The 18,468-nt window shown below is 43.4% G+C and overlaps 1 protein-coding gene across 21 annotated transcripts in view; it reads left to right on the top strand.

Moving 5' to 3' along the window:
- Positions 1–18,468, top strand: part of Syne1 (spectrin repeat containing, nuclear envelope 1) — a 530,501-nt gene that overhangs the window by 247,298 nt on the left and 264,735 nt on the right. For all 21 annotated transcript variants that reach the window (NM_001347732.1, NM_001347711.1, XM_017314047.2 and 18 more), the window contains 7 exons: positions 1,057–1,262; positions 2,003–2,158; positions 4,352–4,643; positions 6,133–6,305; positions 9,374–9,683; positions 10,155–10,319; positions 13,823–14,179. In NM_001347732.1, coding sequence (NP_001334661.1) covers positions 1,057–1,262; positions 2,003–2,158; positions 4,352–4,643; positions 6,133–6,305; positions 9,374–9,683; positions 10,155–10,319; positions 13,823–14,179 — 1,659 coding nt within the window. The remainder of the gene's footprint in view (positions 1–1,056; positions 1,263–2,002; positions 2,159–4,351; positions 4,644–6,132; positions 6,306–9,373; positions 9,684–10,154; positions 10,320–13,822; positions 14,180–18,468) is intronic.

Here is an 18,468-nt window from a genome sequence, read left to right as displayed (position 1 = left end):
GCATTTAATTCTGGGTTTCCCTTGTTTTGTGGAAGCCCGAGCACAGATCTTCCAAAGGAGAGGTACATTCAAACAAAGGAAGGTTGGGTCCTGAGGACTGGACTTTGTGTAGAGTAGACAAGAGAAGATGAGGAAGATTCAGAGTAGCTTCTGGATACAGAGCTGTTACACTAACAACATGAGGAGATGGGAGCTGGAGCTAGGACACTGTGACATTAAGAACAGGAAACTCTGGTGAGATTCTATTCTTATCTAGCATACTGTTTTCAATTCCTCCTCGTTTCCAATTGCTCTCCCCATCATGCACTGCCTCAATTAGGAGTTCTGTTTTTTTTATTAGATATTTTCTTCATTTACAATTCAAATGCTATCCCAAAAGTCCCTTATACCCTCCGCCCACCCTGATCTCCAACCCACCCACTCCCGCTTCCTGGCCCTGGTATTCCCCTGTATTGGGGTATATAATCTTTGCAAGACCAAGGGCCTCTCCTCCCAATGATGGTCGATTAGGCCATCTTCTCCTACATATGCAGCTAGAGACATGAGCTCAGGGGGTACTGGTTAGTTCATATTGCTGTTCCTCCTATAGGGTTACAGACCCCTTCAGCTCCCTGGGTACTTTCTCTAGCTCCTACATTGAGGGCCGTGTGTTCCATTCAATAGATGATTCTGAGCATCCACTTCTGTATTTGCCAGGCACTGGCATAGCCTCATACGAGACAGCTATATCAGGGTTCTGTCAGCAAAATCTTGCTGACATACACAATTATGTCTGCGTTTGGTAATTGATTATGGTATGGATCCCTGGATGCAGCATTCTCTGCAAGGTTGTTCCTTCCCTCTCATCTCCAAACTTTTCTCTGTAACTCCTTACATGAGTATTTTGTTCCCCATTCTAAGGAGGGACAAAGTCCCAGTTTTTATCCAAGCTAGCCTTGTTAGGCCTTTTCCCTCTAGTCTATGCCTTGCTTCCTCCTTACTTTATTGTCTCAGCTCAGCATTGTAATGAAAAATCCTGTTTATAACAGCCACTATCTATATTACCTTGACTTCCAGGGTGTCCTGGATTCGCTGAGTGATGGGCAGAGCAAGCTGGACGTGGTGACTCAGGAAGGACAAACTCTGTATGCACATCTGCCCAAGCAGATTGTTAGCAGCATCCAGGAGCAAATCACAAAAGCCAATGAAGAATTCCAAGCTTTCCTGAAACAATGCCTTAAAGAGAAGCAGGCTCTCCAGGACTGTGTTTCAGAGCTGGGGAGGTAGGTTGTTATAGGAAATGTGGGTTTCACCACACACAGAAGGACTTTTCAAACACTTGATGGGGACTATTCATGTGAAGACACAAATAGTGTTTGAACTGTGAGTTGAAATTACAATGAATGTTGACCTGCCTTGAGCACCAGGCTAATTCTAATAAAATAATTGATGACTGCTTTTGAAAGTCTCATTTGGCTTTATTTTTTATGCAGAAAAAATAAAGCCAAGAAATTATATCCACTGGTAATTATACATAACCTGGCTGTATGCCACTTCAGAAAGTTTGGGTAACTCAGGATATTAAAACCAATTTCTTTCCTGTTGTATTTACTTCTGTTGGGATAATCTTGATAGAAAACAGCTATTGGATTTCATTGATTAAGATTCCAATCAGTTACACATATACACAGGCACAAGCACATGCATACTTCCATGCATGCATGTGCAGACACACACACACACACACACACACACACACACACACACACACACACACATTGATGAAAGAGAATATAACACTGGAAGCAAAACTCCTTGTTCCAGGGAGAAAAGGCATCCATAGGATCAGGCTGTCTTACTTGTGGCATTTGGACTATTTATGAAAGCTTCTTGTTGAATTCTCTTTATGAGTTGAAAACTCATGAGGCTTTAATTGCTGCAAAGAAGACGTTGTAGTAGCCTCAGCTGTCGGGACAGGAATAGACACATGGAGCGTGTTCTAAGATGTCATTTTTCTCTTTAGCTTTGAGGACCAGCACAGAAAATTGAACTTATGGATCCATGAGATGGAGGAAAGGTTAAAAACAGAAAACTTAGGGGAGAGTAAACACCATATTTCCGAGAAGAAAAACGAAGTCCGCAAGGTCGAGATGTTCCTGGGAGAACTTCTGGCTGCCAGGTGCAGAAACCGAGTGCATTGTTGATTTGCCCGCATATCTCGGGCTTGTTAGTTACTTTCTTGGGTTTTGGCTGAGTTTATTGGTTGCTGTTGGTAGTGATTTCTTCTGTTCCTGAGTATCTCAACTACCCAGGCTGCCTTCCTTATGGCAGTGGCGTAGCCTGCAAAAGGTGTGGGCCTCGTTTCCTTTTCCTTTCCTCAAGAAATTGGGCTGCTCCTTTATATAACTTTGCTTTAGCTCTTCAGAGATTTGATATAAAACAAAAAACAAAAAACTTCATTTAAGCTTGGGGGGTGGGGGGGGGGTGGCACATGTCTTTAACACCAGCCCTCAGGAGGCAAAGGCAGGTGGATCTCTGTGCGTTCAAGGCCAGCCTAGTCTACAGAGAGAGTTCCAGGATAGCCAATGCTACACAAAGAGATCCTGCCCCCCACTCCCCACCCCCAAAACACAAAACCAAACCAAAACAACAAAACTTTACTTCCCTTTGCAGAACTACCTTGTGTTCATTACTGCCAGAAGAAGCTGACGTAACTATGGAAAACTACAAAATCACACCTAGGACACCCCAACTCCCATCCATGCCTTCTTACATCGTAGGTTCCAGCTCTATCCTGCTCACTCATCCTTACAATAGCATTAGTGCCTGAGAGCTGTGGCCACTAGGTCTGGCTCTCCCTCAGCCCCTCTCTTCTGCAGTCTCCCGTCAATGCTGCCCTGACTCCTCCCCTGAGCAGAGTCCCCTTATCTTTTGACACCACTGCCATCTGCAACATTTTGTTCCTTGTGTTCTTGCTCCATTCCTAGGACTTTCCCATTTTGCCTCGATGGCAAGGTCAAAGGCTTTCCAGTGAGTGCAGCTTGGTTTAGAACTTGGGCTCCTTACTGTGCCCTGAAGAGCAATGTCTGTCAATGAGGCAGGAAACAGCAGAGCCCACTTGCTTAATCAAACAAATCACTGGGATTATAGTCAGAGTAAAAACAGCTGAATTCACACCACAGTCTTTCTCCGCTTCCACCCAGTCCTCTCTATAGTCGAATGTGCCAGTCCTCTCGTCTTTAAGAAAAAAATTGCAAACTCCCAGCAGAATTCATGTCATGACTAAAAATCACCCAAAAGTGTATGTGGCACTTCCTTCATCCAGGACCCCAGCAGAGATCAAGAGCCATGAGCACCCAATTATATGAATTGGGTATTACTTTATCTAACCCGGTCATATCCTTCCCTAGTGGACTGGCTCTTAATTACAGTAAGCAGATGTTACAGAAGTAGCTGTTGTGCCGTTGATCAGAGAGTAGAAAGATGGAGAAAAGTCTGTGTGTGTTCAGTACGGACACGATCATTTAAAATACAGATTCAGTACATTGTTGCTGGAATCTGCAGACGTGAAACCCAAGGATAAGGTGACACAGCCACTGTACTTGTTTGGCAGCCCCGTTTGATAACTACTGAGACAGGGCCCCTGGCAGGCTTTGGTTCTGCTTTTGGACACCTTGCCATGGAGAGATGTTCACTTTGCTAATTACTTGTTTTGCTGCTGAGACAAAGTACTCCACAGAAGACATGGAGAAGGAAGGCTTGATTCTGGCTTGCTGTTCACCATGGTGGGAAAAGTGGGGGATGGGGTGGCACTGGGGGCCAGGGGAAGGCCAGCCCTCCTGTAACACTGAATCAGCAGTCAGGAAGTACAGAGTGAATGGAAAGTAGAGCCAGGCTATAAAATGTCAAGGCTCACCCTGAGTGACATATTCCCTCCACCTCCCCAAACATCCGACATATCACCTGCTGCTGGGAACCGAGTGTCCTAAACCTTGGGCCAATGGGGGAACACTTCACACTTGAACTGTAACAGTCACAGCAGAGCATGGGAGCTTCTCACAGTTAGGCTATCAAACACAAATGGAAGGATGATCAGGATGAGCTGAGCCCACTTTCCGGACTGACCTCCTAGAAAGATAGGCTCCACCACTGAGATGTAAATGAAGGAGATATGGCAGAAATGGATTCATAGTCCCTGACAGGTATTGACTACATTAAGAAGGCAAAGAGACAGCCTTGTTCCCAGCATCTTAATGTTAAAGTTATATCAGCTATGAGCTCTTGTCTGGATCCTGATCCAATGTCAACAGTCATTTTCCATTCCCCTGGATCCAGAATCCTGAAACTAAAAAAAGAAATTCTGTTTGTCCAGAGAGTCCCTCGACAAGCTCTCCCAGAGAGGGCAGCTTCTCAGCGAAGAAAGCCACAGTGCAGGGAAGGGAGGCTGCCGGAGCACCCAGCTCCTTACCAGCTACCAGAGCCTTCTCCGAGTCACCAAGGAAAAGCTGCGCAGCTGTCAGCTGGCCCTGAAGGAGCACGAGGCTCTGGAAGAAGCCACACAGAGCATGTGGGCCCGGGTGAAGGATGTGCAAGACAGGTTGGCTTGTGCAGAGAGCACTCTTGGGAACAAGGAGACATTGGAGGGGCGATTGTCACAGATTCAGGTATGTGCAGCCCACAACTGCTGCCCATTTCTCTGAGTCCATGCACAAATCTAGAACTGGTCCTTGTCATCTGGGAAGTGTCCAATGAAAATGTGGGAGAGGGGGGAATGGATAAAACACTCAGAGAAACTATTTATTCTCCTTTTGGGGAAAGGAATATTTTTGTTTTAATAGCTTTAGTTTTTGTTTGTTTGTTTGTTTGTTTGTTTCATTCAGTAGTTAACCATCAAAGTTCACTAAATACTTACTCTGTTACAAGTGCTATGAGCATTGTTGGGAAATAGAAATAGTCGTTAGTGCCTGTGTTCCAAGAGGTCAGAGACCAGTGTGTGGATTGTTAGTACAAAGCATAGATCTGGGCTGTGAATGGAGTGATAGGGGCTCTTTGTAAACACAAGACAGGAAGACTTCCAGTCACATGACCTTGAACAAGGCAGGCAGACTTCTGGTGGACATTACCTTGAACCATGGGAATCAACCAGGCAACGAAAGGGAGAAGTTACCTTCTCTGAAGACATGTCTTCATTGGTTAAATTAAGTTTTGCTCACTGAACCCACTCAACAAAATTGTAATTGTTAACTGGTGGCCCAACGTTTTCCAGAAATTTAAACTGGTCTTTGGACCCCATGCTTCTCGTGCCCAGCTTATATCAGTCTAGCCTAGTGTCTATGTAAATTTACTGCTTTCATTTTATGATGAGATATTCCACCTTAGTTTTCTTGGCTGGTGAACAGGAGGTGCAGTGAGCAGGGTGTGCATGCCTGTGGCACTGTCATTCCTCAGTCATCAAACACCTAGGGTTTTGAGTCTCTCAATAGCCAGGAGCTCCTGTAGCAGGCTAGTCTGGTCAGCCAGGAAGCCCCATATCTACCTCTCTCTGCCTCCCCAGAGCTAAGAATACAGGTACATGCCACCACTCCCAGCTGTTTGTTTGTTTGTTTGATGGTTTTTTAACTTATTTACATTATGTCCCACTCACTGCCCACCTCCCAGTCACCCCCTCCCACAATCCTTCTCTCTATTCCTCCTCCACTTCTCTTCTGAGCAAGTGCCCCTCCCCACCAGATATCCCCCACCCTGGCACATCAAGTCTCTGCAGACCTAGGCACATACTCTCCCACTGAGAGCAGACAAGACAGCCCAGCTAGTAGGATATATTCCATGCATAGGCAACATCTCTTGGGATAGCCCCTGTTACAGTTGTCCAGGACCTACATGAAGACCAAATTGCACATCTGCTACATATGTGCAGGGAAGCCTAGGCCTAGCCTGTGTGTGTTCTTGGTTGGTGGCTCAGTCTCTGAGATCCCCAAGGATCCGGGTTTTTATGTGGGTTCTGGGGATTAAACTTAGATTTTCATGCTTGAAAACTGACTCACTTCAGACCTTGGCCCCTTAATTCTAGGAAGCTGCCATTGTTTAGCATAAGAGGTTTTCATTCCCACTGACAGACATTTCCTTCTCTCCGCCCTCCACCCCCACCCCCAGGACATTCTCCTTATGAAAGGTGAAGGAGAAGTAAAGTTGAATCTGGCCATTGGCAAAGGGGACCAGGCCTTAAGAAGCAGCAACAAGGAGGGGCAGCAGGCAATTCAGGATCAGCTGGAGATGCTCAAAAAGGCGTGGGCTGAGGCCATGAATTCGGCTGTCCATGCGCAAAGGTACAACAATCTCCCCTAATGCCTACTTGCCCAAATAAAACTCAGTGGTTTCCTAAAGCCATGGTGCAGCATCTTAGCAGCCTGCAGTGGAATTACCATGCAGGTTATTTTTGTGGTGTGCAGGCATTGCCTGTCTTTGCCTGTGTTATATTCCCCACGGGGCAGAGACTAGTGCTGGTATGTTAGTGTGCTTTGCGTCTGTGTTTTCTTTTCAAAATATTTTTATCCATTCTCCACAACCCCACAACCTCCACCCAGTGTCCTTCATGGAACCTTGCACATAACACAAGCTTGGGAAAAATATCTCATTTTAAGTCGAGAATATTTAAAGAATATGTAATAGTAAGTCAAGCAATTCTTTAATAGGTCTTAGCTGTTCACAGGCACGTGCAAGGAAGTGTTGTTAGCAAATTATAGTGCTGATAACCAAGTTTAAAGCATGTGTCTGTTCCTTATCCTGGAATTATCACACTGAGCCGGTGATGTAGGATGTGTGTGTGTGTGTGTGTGTGTGTGTGTGTGTGTGTGTGTGTGTGTGTGTATGTGTTATCACAATGATACAGGTGTCCAGGCGTTTAGTGGCTAAGCTTCGGAGAGCTGAAATTCCATGAAGTGGGGCACGTTCTCATGCAGCTGATCATTAACCCATTCTGAAGTCTTTAGAGCTGTAACATTATGGTCCAATTCCACCCAGGTGTGGACTCGCTAAAGGTGATCCAGTGAGGTTTACAGTAGTGTGGTGAATACCAGAGACCAGAGAGCATATCAGGGAGGCAGGATAGAAATGGATGCTCACAAATATAATCAGATACAAGCAAGAGAATCTGCAGTGCCCCATACACAGCAGGATAAGGAAAGTTACAATTGCGTAGTACACATTTCAGAGACCTAGGAGGAAATGTAGTGGAAAGTCTCACCATAGAGTGAATGTAGAACGTTGTCAAGAAAGAATGTGCTTTGTTTGATTCAAACACATATCCATGTATCGGAATACAATATGGTCCCATTAATACACACAGCTTTCTGTGTAGTTTAAAAATTATTCTTAGTTGATAGGAAAGAAGCAAAGGAAGAACAAAGATGGGAAAGGAAGGGAGGGAATGTAGATCTGTGCTGTGTCCATTACTGATGAAGAGGTAGGGGAAAAGTGTGTCCTTGTTTATTATAAATGGAAGCCTTCACCTTCTCTGAGTCTTCTCTCAAATTATCTTTACATATCCAGCTCTCTTGTTGGATAAAAAACTACCACTGAGAATTAGATTAAAACACATCCAGAATCCATATTCTGGAAGCTCTCTACTATCTAACGACTCCAGAAGTAGGTCCCAGAGTGACCACAACAAGTATATAAACAGAAGATGCTGTGCCATTGGGGTCAGAAAATGTACTGCAGCTGTCTCCTACCACGCAGGCAGCAGCAGGGCCCCTAACATCAGCATGGGATTTGTTTGCCTTTGCTTCCGTTCTTGGTTTTACAGTAAGAGGAGGTGGCTTTCTAGGCAAACGGGACATCCCATCTCTGTCATAACTCCCAGTGATCAGCAAAGGAAAGAGTGGGATCCTCTGGGGCTTCTCCCGTTCTATAGTAAACTGTAGAGCATAAACAACGTCCCAGTGGTTGGCAACTGGCCAGCTGTCAGCTTTGTAGAATGTGAATAGAGATGCAGGAGGGTTTTTTTTTTGTTTGTTTTGTTTTTTGTCAGATGTTACAGAAAAATGTTAAATCCAAGAAACAGATTCAGAGCTCTGACTCTTATTTTGGCAAGAAATTAAATCTGACAGCTCCGTGCTGGGTGGTTTCCTTGATGCAGTGATTGTGGCAAACAATGAACCAAGACAAAAATCCTTTTTGCCTGCTAGGAGATCAAAGCTGGGGAGAAGTACACCTTCCAGAGGCTCTGACTCACACTGTAATACAGAGAGTTTTCAAAAGATCCTGAGCTGTGGCAGAAGAAGGTGGCTTTGGTGGCTTCTGGAGTATGACATCGATTTAGACTTTTTAGAAACTTTCAGGAATTCTTTGAGCCTATGAGTCTGATATGATAGGACTCTATGAGACTACATGATCATACCAAAACAGAATACTAAAACATACTAATACAGAAGCAACAATTTGAGCAAGAGATGGAAGTTCATTAACTATCTTATTCTGATTCCAGAATAGCAGGGTACTAGGCAAGAGGTGCCAGGGGCATTCACTCAGCATGAACATAGCATAGTCTGTGTTCTGGTCAATTAATTACTTCCTAGCAGTTTGAGTGGTGGTGGTGGAGATGACAGAGAGAAAAGATGAAATTAAGGAGGGAGTGAGACAAGGAAAGGGAGGTGAGGGAAAGATAGAGAAGAGAAAGGGAGAGGAGGAGGGAAGGAGAGAGTATTATAAAGTTCAATAAGAGTCTTTCCTTATGTCATTCTGGAAATCATTTATTTTCTATTAAGAAATCTGGTGGCCTGATTGTTAAATATGTGACTGTGTTTCCTATAAATACATTGAGTCTTCATTTAGTCACGTGTTTAACACAAAAGAATTGGCCTTTATGTGTGTATAGTCTACAACCATAGTATTTACCCAGGCAAAATACTTCACTGGAAAAATTAGCTGGAAGTGAACAAGTAATTACATCTGATATTAGTAATATAGACTTTGCACTAGAAAATTTAAGAACTGATTTGTGCTAAGCAGAATTTAATTAACAGTAGAGTACTAAGTTTCCTAACCACAATGTAATATATGAATTATCTGTTCACTTGAGACAATTACCATTAGGAAGATGTATGCCTAAGTATGTGTGCTCATGCACACACACACACACACACACACACACACACACACACACACACACAAAGAGCATCAGCTCACTTAAAATTCTAGCATATATTAACTTTGAAGAAACCATACCCTAATTGTGGCAGATCAAAAAAAATGTTTCTCCTTACCCTCAAAAGCAACATTTCATTACAATAATATTCAGCAAAGCACTTTAAACAGATCCCTTGGCCTTTATTTGTGTTTTGGTAGAGGCAGCAAAATTGAATCTCAGTTTTACAGTGTGTGACCCTCATTCCAGCACCCTGGAGTCTGTGATTGACCAATGGAATGACTATCTAGAGAAGAAAAGCCAGTTGGAGCAGTGGATGGAATCCGTGGACCAGCGACTAGAGCATCCTTTACAGCTGCAGCCAGGGCTCAAGGAGAAGTTTTCCTTGCTGGACCACTTCCAGTCCATAGTGTCCGAGGCAGAGGATCACACGGGAGCTCTGCAGCAACTCGCAGCAAAGTCCAGGGAGCTCTACCAGAAGACCCAGGATGAGTCCTTCAAAGAGGCTGGCCAGGAGGAACTAAGAACTCAGTTTCAGGACATAATGACTGTGGCCAAGGTGAGCTTTAGACCGATACAAAAGCTTCACCTTGGAGGTGAGGAGCCTCCACGTGTAGCCCAGGGTAGCCTCAGGTTCACACAGATCTACCCACCTCTGCTGGTAATGGTTTCCTTTTAAGATATTAAATTCATGGAGGCTTGCTCCTCTTCTTGCTGTCTTGCTCTGTCTCTGCTTGCCTTCCCCCCTCTCTACCCATCCCTTTTCCTCCTCTCTCTTTATATACTCATGGCCGGCCTCTTCTCCTCTACCCTCCCCCCCCTCACTCTGCTTTTCTCTGCCTCTACTACCCTCTTAACTCCCCTCCCCATGCCCTGAATAAACTCTACTCTATACAAAAAAAAACATGGGGAACCCAAGAGTAAAAACTGAAGTCTTCTGTGCTACCTAACAACCTCTACCGAGTGTCATTTCACAATGTCGGTTTTGCAGTGACTACGACTGTTCACACACTTTCTCTTTGTTAAATAGGAGAAAATGAGGACAGTGGAGGACCTTGTGAAAGACCACCTCATGTACTTAGATGCTGTCCAGGAATTCGCAGATTGGCTCCACTCGGCAAAGGAAGAGCTTCACCGCTGGTCGGACACATCTGGGGATCCATCAGCTACCCAGAAAAAGCTGCTCAAAATCAAGGTGAGCATTCTGGCCGATAGTTTTCTGCATCGACCCACAGGTTCTTCACATTGGTGGCAGATTTGTGATAAGGACTTGGTAGTAAGATTCTGGGAGGGGGGTGTTGTTTGTTTGCTTGTTTTTAATGTTTTCTTCCAAGTTTTGCTTGGGGTTTTATTGTTTTGTACATCAGCAACTCTAAACACAAAGTTCAAGAAAGTAATTGCAAGGAATTTAGTTTCACTTATGAGCAAACTGTGGGCTGGCCTGTATGTGTTTCTTATGCAGATGTACATATTGCTGTGCTAGGAGAGTCTAAGAAAACAGTGCCCAATTGGGCTGACAAAACCAGTGTAGCCAGAACTTGAAAGTCTTTTCAAGTTCAGGCTCTGAAGCCAAAGGGCATTCCACATCATCTTTCATCTCCCGACCTTCTAGCTCTGTTTCTGGAAAAGTCACTTCTATCAATGCCCTCAAGTCTCAATGGAAATACAGAAAAGAGTTTCAAACAAAACAAAACAAAACAAAACAAAAAACAAATTTCCAGAACCAGCTCTAAGGAGCGTCAGAAGCCTAAGTGAGAGAGTCATATAAAAACTGAGCACAATGCCTGGCCATGAAGTGCACTGAGCAAGAAAGTTCAGTGGGTTTGAGAAAGGGACGGATGGGCTTATGCCAAAGTCAAGGGTGAGTCAGGCATGGTACCACACATGTGAGTACTTCAGAGGATAGACAAGAGGACTCTCATCAGTTCAACGCCACCCTGGTCCACACCGCAAGTCATAGACCAGTAAGGAGTGCATTGGAAAAACCTGTATCAAAAGAAATTAAACAAAGACATAAAATAAATAATTAAGCATACAAACAAGTATAATAGGCAGGGATAAAAGTTAAGTCTTTACACCAAACTCACAGAGGCCTTACCTAGGGAACATAGGTCCCTGTAGAGAAGCCTGTGATGTGGGGGAGATGTTCAGTGGTGAGCGGATCAAACTTGCACCACTAGGGGAAAGTAAAATCTAGGAGGCACTGAGTTCTCACAACAGTCTTTAAGGGCAGGAGGCTCATTTGAAGAGATGATATTATCAACTCCTATGACATAGTCTGTAGTTGAAGTCCCAGAACAGGTTGGGTCTATAACATGTCTAGCAAATAGAATCAGGATCATAAACTCCAAACCCAGGTGTGCTTAAGGTTTAAAAGAGTTTTGAAAGAGAGGGAAAAGAGGAGAGTTACATGGTCACCATGACTGCTGATGTTGAAGGTAGCCTCTGGGTTTGACACTTGGGCTCTTTGGCAAGACTGAGAGCCATTTCCACTCCGAGAGTGGTGCATGGAGTGAAGGGCCTACCAGGTTGCAAGATTTCGGAGGGAATAGACAGCAGTGCTAAATCAAGCTTGTGAGAAGTTAACCTGAAACCCTTTGAGGAGGTAAGGGAAGTATGACTCCTGCCCTTTGAGGCTCAGCCTACCCCATCCTGTGGAATCCCTCACTCAGAATATGCAAAGGGGAAACACAGTGTCTACATGGATGGAGACATGAGTGGACATGCATGTATACATAAAGAGTTTAAATACACGACAAGAAAATCTATGCAAAATCTAATCTGAAGCACTGTGAATTACAATGCCCTAATTGACGATCTGGACTAGGGCTAAGGAGATGGCTCCCTATGGAGGAACACTTGCTCTCCAAGTATGAGGTCTTAAATCATAGTTCTCAGCACTCATGTAAATATCTGGGCATAGTGGTGAGCCTGTAACCCCAACACTGTTGAGTGAGCAACAGGTGGTTGCCAGTCAGCCTAACAAAAACGGTGAGCTTCCGGCTTCCTGAGATATCTCAACTCAAGAAAGCAAAGCAGAGAGCGACAGAGAAAGACTCTTTATGTCCCGTTCTAATCTCCGCATGGACATGCAGAGGCTGTGCACACCCGTCCACTTGCGTGCATCACATATGCAAGCACACACCCTGACACAAAGATAATCCATGTGAATGGAATCAGAGTCAGCAAGCGTGGTCCTGCTCTCCCACCAAATGAAACTGAGGTAATGGATCTGAGGGAATTGAAGAAAGTGACCTTTGACAGCAGACTCTTGGAAGTCCAAAATCTGAAAAATGTCTGTAAGGTTGAATATCGTGTTCTAAAGCAATCTTGTTAGATTTAGCACTTTCTAAGCTATAATTTTTCTCTTTTTAACCACAAACCACTCTATGTACTGATGAACAAACATAACTTTTAGAATCCTGCTGCCAAGAAAGGCTCACTACATACACATAAACTACCATGTGTAAGAATACGCCTACACATGTGTAAAATTATGTCTCACGTTATTGTGCTTTTGACTGCCATATAATTGGGCACTGTAAATGATCTACATCAAAGTGTGCCTTTATTGTTTGTACCTGTGAGAAGACAGATTAACCTCAGGCTAATCAAGTAAAATGCAAAGTGTGTTATATGGACTAGTTAAATATGGACTAGTTAAAATACCTATTCTGCTTCATACTTCCATGATACATGTATGAACTCAATGGCCTGATGTTCTGTGGTTAGCTTGTAATTGGTCTTGTTTCCTCCTCCTCCTCCTCCTCTTCCTCCTCCTCTCCTGTCTCTTGTTTCTGCCCTAATAATCTTCTTTCTTTCTACCTAGCCAGGACTGAAGACATAATTTTTGCTTTAACACTGACAAAATCAAGCCTTAGCAATACACGTTATGTTTGCACCAGAACGACCACTTTAACAAGAACAAATGTCATTAGAAGCACCTAATTTTCAAGGACATGCCCTGACTTGCCTATTTCACAATGAATATTCTAATTATATCATAAAATCCTTTCTCTATGTGAGCCTCAGCACTAAACATGGTATCTGAATTGCCACATTTCTGGTGAAGGGGTTTCATCTCCCCCCTCCCCCTCCCCCTCCCCTCCCCCCTCCCCAGGGAGAAATGCCAGCAATAAACAAACCTAGGCTAGAGTTTGCTTTAAACTCTTAATTAAGTTCATCTGTGAATTATTAATTTCGGTGACCATAAAAATGCCTCCTTAGGTACAGAAATATCTGAGGTTGAGGAGGGCTGGTTCTCTTCTGACTGTGGGTCAGCCTGACTCCCAGCAGGGAAGAAATGATTTAAGCCACCCTTCTATGGGAGATGATGGAAATTAGAGATTACAGACAGGGCACAGTTCATTTATCCATCCACATAAGGGTGAGTAAGGGTTCTAGGACTCTTTTTAGTCTATAGGAGCTGAACACTACACTTCCACATATCTAAATAGCGCCCGTCCAGGCAGCACGGACACTGTGACGCCCTGCATGATTTTGCAATAAGTCAGACACTCATGAGACTGACTCCTACTAATATAGCTTAGGAGAGTATAGACACAACGACTGCCATTCCCTGTGTACATTTGCTCAAACTTCATAGCAGGACAGAGTCCTGATCTGCACACATGTTGAAAACTGGTAGCCCAAGTGACTAAGGGCCTCCTTGGTTTCCATGGCAATATTCCATTACAGGAGCTGATAGATTCCAGAGAGATCGGTGCAGGCCGCCTAAGCAGAGTGGAGTCGCTGGCCCCGGCTGTGAAACAGAACACAGCTGCCAGTGGGTGTGAGCTTCTGAACTCGGAGATGCAGGCCCTGCGCGCCGACTGGAGGCAGTGGGAAGACTGCCTCTTCCAAACACAGAGCAGCCTGGAGAGCCTAGTCAGTGAAATGGCTCTCTCCGAGCAGGAGTTCTTTGGCCAGGTGACCCAACTCGAGCAGGCCCTGGAACAGTTCTGCACCCTTCTGAAAACCTGGGCCCAGCAGCTCACCCTCCTGGAAGGCAAGAACTCTGACGAGGAGATCCTGGAATGCTGGCACAAAGGACGAGTAAGTGGTTGCCTTCCTGTTTACCGTTGGGGTGAATAAGCTAAATATTTCTTCGACTCCTGTGGTTGCTAAAAACGGGTTCTGATAACTAAGTACATGCAGCCCTCAGAGGCAGAAAAAAAGTATTCAGTAAGTTTGCAAAGTGTCTTTTCCCCCCTCCTAGTCTATAAATCAGACTTTGGTATAAGTTAGCATAAGTAGGAGGGAGATGCTATTATGTCCCGTTGGAAAACATTCTTTCTGCGGTGGCGATATTTTACTTTCTTTCTGATGGTGTAAGAGTTTGCAATACTGTATCAGCCATTCAGCTTGGAAAATGCCCTGTGGGCAGGGGCATAAATAGACAGAGAGTCATAGCTCCCTCGTTGCCAGTTAACTCTTTCAAACAATTAAGTGATTGAGTTTATAGCATGGAAAGGCACATTTGATAATTTTCTGAGCCACAACTAATAGTTTTCAGTGTCTGTTTATCCTCTTCATGATTTTGACAGCTGAACTTGAATTAGCTTGTTAATACAGATTAACATTTACTAGACACCTTCTAGGGAAAAAAAAAAAAAAAAACTATTACCACTCTTAGAACCTGAGAAAAGGAAGCAGAAAAGGGAGGGGGACGGGCTGAAGCTTACCAATCTCTTACTTCTCTGATTCCTCTTGGGTGCCTTGGCAATGCTCTCAATATTTGCTGCTTTATAACGCTCAAAATCACGGCTGTCCTTAAAAGGAAGTTTAGTGAAGTCAATGTCTCTGCTTCTATTTATGTTATAATCATTTCGAAATAGCTCCAGCACATTAGGAAGTCACAGAGTATTTCAAGCGCTGTCTTGTTTAAATGAACGTGTGTGTGTGTGTGTGTGTGTGTGTGTGTGTGTGTGTGTGTGTGTGCAGGGACAGAAGTGGGGTGGGGGGGAGGACAGGCTGGAAACCCTTCCACAGGGTCCAATTCTCTGTATATAATAGCGAAGTCACAGTATTTTGGCTCTTTTTAAGTTTTCATTTCTTTGTGTTCTTTTAATGTGAATGAAAGAAATGTTAAAGATCTGGTTGCAGCTAGCATTAATCACTGTTAATCACAGTGACCATCTCCTGTGTTGGGACTATGATTGGATAATCAGCTAAGACTTAAGGATACACGTGCTGATGCAGGCAGAAACAGGGTTTTCAGTTGTGCTGAGTCCAGGATGATGGGTAATTCCTGTTGACCCATCCCTGTTTGAACCTAGGGCTCTAGTTTCTAAGGAAAATAAAACATTGCCTCGTAACAGTCATTGTCATTTAATATTGTCAATATTCAACAGCCAATGGTCATCTAATGATAAAAATTTACCCAGAATTTAAGACAACACTTCAAATTCCATAAGTGGGTAACAAAATGTTTTTAAAGTAGATGAGCTGTAGCAGTTGTCTATGGCAACAACAATCTGCTGTTAGGAAGGTCCCACAGTGGCTGTCAATCACAGTAAACACTAGAGGCCATTGTAAGCCTTGGTCTTATGTCATGGGGAAATTCCCTTAAGGTGGATGATCCATTAAGGTGGATGGTACACTGTGGACATCTGTTGATTGTATTTACAAAATTCATTTTAAAGCAATTGGCTTGCTAGCTTAGAAATGCTGCTATTTAAAAAAAAAAAAAAAACTGGACAAAGAAGAGTTCCTTTGGAGCCTGATGGAAGCAAAAGTTATGAGAGCCAATGCAGGATTTGTGGGGATAAACGCTCTACTAAAATACTGGATTTTAAATGAGGTTATGAATATGTTTTTAAAGATTTATTTTTTATTTATGTGCATGTGTGTGTGTGCATATATGTGTACAAATAATGTACATGTGCCCATGGAAAACAGAAGGGGGTGTCACATCACTTGCAGCTGGAGTTCTCAGCCACTCAGTGTGGATGTTGGGAGCACAACTTGGACCCTGTAGGAAAGTAGCAGCCGCTCTTAACCACTGGGCCATCTCTAGGGTCCTGTGTACTTGTTTGTAAATGAAAACTTTTGCTAAAAATCTTTTCAGTTTTAATGCCCCTTAACTTACAACTGGCCTACTTTAATTTAAAATCTTTTGGTAGATAATGGCATTTCTTTAGTGTTCTTGATAATTCCCTTTAAAAATGTTCAATATGATTAAACATTTTATTTTTTTAATTGTTTCAGTTTTATTACATGTGTTTTTCTTTTTTAAAATTTATTTATTTTTATTCTTTTTTATTGGCTATTTTATTTATTTACATTTCTAGTGTTATCTCCCTTCCTGGTTTCCTTTCCACACAAACCCCCTATCCCAACCCCCCTCTACCCTGCTTCTATGAGGGTGCTCCCCTACCCACCCACCTACTCCCACCTCACTGCCCTAGCATTCCCCATGTTGGGGCATTGAACCTTCACAGGACCAAGGGCTTCTCCTCCCATTGATGCCAGATAAGGTCATCCTCTGCTATATATTCGGCAGGAGCAATGAGCTCCTCCATGTGTATGTACTCTTTGGTTAGTCATTTAGTCCTTGGGAGCTCTGGAGTATATGGTGGTTGGTATTGTTGTTCTTCCTATGGGGTTGCAAACTCCTTTATCTCCTTCAGTTCTTCCCTTAACTCCTCCACTGGGGTCCCCACACTCAGTCCAATGGTTGGCTGTGAGCATCCACATCTGTATTTGTCAGGCTCTGGCAGAGCCTCTTAGGGGACAGCTGTGTCAGGTTCCTGTCTGCAAGCACTTATTTCTGGGTTAGTCTTTAGAGTTTTAAAGAGAAACTATATAGTTACTTTTTTGTGACGTTTCTAAATAAAAGTGTTTCAGAGGACTTTGGGACACAGGTTGATGATAGAATACTTGAGTGGCTTATTGTGGGGACCTGGATGCCATCCCTAGAACCACAGGAAAGGAAAGGGAGAAACTAGAAGGAACTGAATGGAAAGGGAAGGAAAGGGGAGAAAAAAAGCCCATGCATGCTTTCGAACCTACAGGAGGTGGTCACTTCAGTCTCCATATCCCCGCTGATAGGAGTCTCAGCTAAGGTCACCGCTCATAGACTCCCTGGAACCTCCCCCATCCCAGGTCTCTAGCTACTCCATTGTTTGCCTTTCCCTCTCCAACACCCCCTCTCCTTACATCTGACCCCCATACCTGCTCCCCTCCTCACCCCTTCTCCCACCCAGTTCCCTCCATCCATCCACCTTCAATGACTACTTTGTTTCCCCTTTTAAGTGAAATGCACACATCCTCCCATAGGCCTGCTCTCCTTATTACTTAGTTTCTTTGGATCTGTTAATTATACTGTGGCTATCCTGTACTTTTTGGCTAATGTCCAAGTATAGGTGAATACAAACCACGTGTATCTTTCTGGATTTGAGTTATCTCACTCAGAATGCTAGTTTCTAGTTTCATCCATTGGCCTGCAAATTTCATGTTTTTGTTTTTAATAGCTGAATAGTATTCCATTGTGTAAATGAACCACATTTTCTGTATCCATTCTTCACTTCAGTGACATCTGGTTGTTTCCAGTTTCACACTATTATAATAAAGCAGCTATGAACATACTTAAGAATCTTTGTGGTATATATAATAGGGCATCTTTTGGGTATATGCCCAAGAGTGCTATAGTTTGGTAGTGGGGTAGAATTATTCCCAATTTTCTGAGAAACAGCCAAATTGATTTCCAAAGTAGTTATACCAGTTTGTACTCTCACCAGCAATGGAGGAGTGTTCTCCCTCTTCCAAGTACTTGCATGTTCTGTCCCTTGAGCCATTTTTAACCTTAGCCATTCTGATGGGTATAAGATATAATCTCATGATCATTTTGGTATGCATTTCCCTGATGGCTAAGGACTTTGAACATTTCTTTAAGTGCTTCTCAGCCATTAGAGATTCTTCTGTCAAGAATTTTCTTTTTAGCTTTGTGCTCCACTTTTAAAATTGGATTATCTGTGTCTAATTTCTTGAGTATAACACACACACACACACACACACACACACAGACACACATGAATGATAGCAGTCCTATGTCAGATGTAAGGTTGGTGAAGATCTTTCCTTTTCTCATTCTGTAGGCTACAGTTTTGTCTTACTGGCAGTGTCCTTTGCCTTACAGAAAGAAGCTTTTCAGTTTAATGAGGTCCCATTTATTAATTGTTGATCTTAGTGCCTCAGCTATTGGTAAATCAGGAATTTGTTTCCTGTGCCAATGAGTTCAAGGCAGTCCCCCACTTTCTCTTCTATTATGTTTAGTCTGTCCAATGTTATGTTGAGGTCTTTAATCCACTTAGACTTGAATTTTGTGCAGAGTGATAGATATG

The sequence above is a fragment of the Mus musculus genome, chromosome 10 (assembly GCF_000001635.26).
Source record: "Mus musculus strain C57BL/6J chromosome 10, GRCm38.p6 C57BL/6J".
NCBI lineage: Eukaryota > Metazoa > Chordata > Mammalia > Rodentia > Muridae > Mus > Mus musculus.
The sequence above is the reverse complement of the archived record's forward strand: the minus strand, read 5'-3'. Positions and strand labels throughout refer to the sequence as shown.